Source organism: Cebus imitator, unplaced genomic scaffold (assembly GCF_001604975.1).
Source record: "Cebus imitator isolate Cc_AM_T3 unplaced genomic scaffold, Cebus_imitator-1.0 Scaffold385, whole genome shotgun sequence".
Taxonomy (NCBI): Eukaryota; Metazoa; Chordata; class Mammalia; order Primates; family Cebidae; genus Cebus; species Cebus imitator.
This window is the reverse complement of record NW_016107700.1, coordinates 2,817,993-2,820,913: the sequence shown is the minus strand read 5'-3', so window position 1 is coordinate 2,820,913 and position 2,921 is coordinate 2,817,993. Positions and strand designations below refer to the sequence as shown.

The 2,921-nt window shown below is 42.6% G+C and overlaps 1 protein-coding gene across 4 annotated transcripts in view; it reads right to left on the bottom strand.

Moving 5' to 3' along the window:
- The window catches only part of TK2 (thymidine kinase 2), a 38,233-nt gene that overhangs the window by 30,509 nt on the left and 4,803 nt on the right, over positions 1–2,921 (bottom strand). For all 4 annotated transcript variants that reach the window (XM_017508032.2, XM_017508033.2, XM_037731161.1 and 1 more), the window contains exon 3: positions 2,062–2,136. In XM_017508032.2, coding sequence (XP_017363521.1) covers positions 2,062–2,136 — 75 coding nt within the window. The remainder of the gene's footprint in view (positions 1–2,061; positions 2,137–2,921) is intronic.

Genomic DNA, 2,921 nt, shown 5'->3' with positions numbered 1-2,921 from the left:
AAAAAAAAAAAAAAGAAAAAAAAGAAAGGGCAGGGCGCAAAGTCTGAAGGAAACCAGGCACAAGCTTCCAAGGGTGCACAGTACACGCTGAATTCTCCAGGCAACAAAATGTAACAATACATGTGAAATGCTGTCTAGCAGGCAAGCTGGCCTGAGCCTGGGAGTTCAGGGTTTTCATCAGTGCTTAGCCATGCAGGAAGCCACTTCCTGACATGTACCAAACTTCCAGACTCCCAAAGAGAAAGCAGGTGTCAGCATAAACCACACTGTTTGCAAAAACATTCCTACTGTTATCAGTTAGGAATGGTGGGGGCCCTCCCAAGATCTAAGTTCCCAGATGCCAGCCAAAGACCACTTTTGCAAGCAGGCATCTCTAAAGGGCAGCAGTCTTAGGCCTGCTATGTTAACTCTTTCCTGCACAGCAGCAGGACACAGGGAGGACAAGGACAATGAACACAGCAGGACAAGGGCTATATAATGTTTATTATTATTTTTATCAAACTATATATATTACTTTTTTTTTTTTTGAGACAGGGCTTCACTCTGTCACCCAGGCTAGAGCTCAATGGAACAATCATGGCTCACCACAGCCTCAACCTCCTGGGCTCAAGTAATCCTCCCACCTCAGCCTCCTAAAGTGCTGGGATTACAGGCATGAGTCTTCACACATGGCCATGTATATATTTCTAATAGAAGTAAAAACAGGAAAGGAAGAAAGGGAAGAAGAAAAGAAAATGGCTATGAAAGTATAGAAATTATAGCTTCTGTAGTAACAAAAGAGAGCCATAAATAGAGAAGATTACACCATGAAAATCTAGAACAAGGAAGACAGGTCAAGGTCTTAGTGTGGAGACAATTCTTAAACATCTCTGAGGTTAGTTTTAGCGACTAGGCTTTAAATGAACTAGAAATAAATTAATTGCCTATGCATAGTAATACCCACTGCTCAGACACTGCAATTTCTGATGTCACACTTCCAGCCCTGCTCAATAGCCTGACCTTCCTTCTTACCCATGTAGACTCTTTTCCTAACCAGACTTTGGCGCAGTCCATAGTTGCACCGTCCAATACAGTGGCCATGAGCCACATGCAGCCATTAAGATCTTGAAATGTGATTAGTCCAAATTAAGATATGTTACACTTATTTTACAAATACAGTTTGAGCATCCCCAATTGAAAAAATCCAAAATCCTAAATGCTCCAAAATCCAAAACTTTTTGAAAACTGCTACGACACATGAAATGAAAAATTCCACACATAAATACCTAAAACAAACTTCTTTCATTCACAAAATTATTTAAAATATTGTATAAAATTACCTTCAGGCTATGTATGTATGAAACATAAATGAATTTCATGTTTTGGCTTAGATCCCATCCCCAAGATCTCATTAGGTTTATGCAAATATTCCAAAATCTGAAAAATTCTGAAATCTAAAACACTTCTGGTCTCAAGCATTTCAGATAAGAGATGCTCAACCATTATCATATTCCAAAGACTTAGTATAAAAAAATAGAATGCAAAATAGCTCATTGATGATTTTTATATTGATTAAATGTTGACATGATCACATTTGGCTTATGTTATATTAAATAAAATGTCCTTTTTGTTTTTTATGGGCTTTTTTTTTCTTTTTTCTGAGACAGGGTTTCACTCCTGTTGCCCAGGCTGGAGTGCAATGGCATGATCTCAGATCACTGCAACCTCCGCCTCCTGGACTTAAGCAATCTTCCCACCTCAGCCTCCCAAGCAGCAGGGACTACAGGCATGTGCCACCACGCCTGGCAAATTTTTATAGCGATGGGGTCTCACCATGTTGAACTCCTGGGCTCAAGCGATCCACCTGCCTCCACCTCCCAAAGTGCTGGGATTACAGGCTGGAGCCACTGCATGCAGCCCTTTTTGTGTTTTTAATGAGGCTATCTGAAATGTTAAATTACACCTGTGGCTTGCACTTGCAGCTCAAATTATAGTCCTATTGGACAAGGTTAGTTTACACCTTCTATAAACAATCACATCAAGCTTTTTCAGCTTCCTTCAAACCTAGTGTGGAGGCCGTACCTCAACGTCTGTCGCTTTAGAGAAGAACTCCAGGCATGTCGTCTTCCCACTTGCAATATTGCCCTCGACACAGATCTGGCAAAAGACAAATGCACATTAGAGTCAGAAATCAAGTGCCTAGGGGAACATCAGGGAATGATGTCTAGGGAAAAGACTCAGGTGAACAGCACAGTTGGTTCAGTCCAAGACTTTCACACGTAAACCGAAATCCCTCCTCGGGAAACTGGAAAGGTCCCATTGTTAGTAATAACAGATAAGCCGATTCTCCCCAGTGGCAGGCTCAAGTGGTCCCCTCAGACTGGACCCTCCTTAACATCAACTCCTAAACCATACACAGCTTGTCTGCCCAGCCCAGCTCTGCCCGCTTCCCTAGTTCCACCCCACAGACTATTAGATTTTAGACCTCAGTGTCCTGCCTCCTTAATGAGAGCCTCATCAATGGCTTTGAGGCCAGGAAACACATGTGTGTTATATCTAGACTCGAATTCACTGCTTTACAGGAAAAGAAAAAAGGACTTGGTCACTGACTAGAGAGTATTAGGGAAGGGGAGAAGAAAAAAAAGAGCAAGGACACCAGGTGCAGTGGCTCACTCCTGTAATCCCAGCACTTTGGGAAGCCAAGGTGGGTGGATCACAAGGTCAAGAGATTGAGACCATCCTGGTCAACGTGGTGAAACCCCATCTCCACTAAAAATACAAAAATTAGCTAGGGGTGGTGGCATGCACCTGCAATCCGAGCTACTTGGGAGGCTGAGGCAGGACAATTGCTTGAATCTGGGAGACAGAGATTGCAGTGAGCCAAGATTACACCACAGTACTCCAGCCTGGGCAACAGAGCATGACTCTGTATCAAAAAGAAA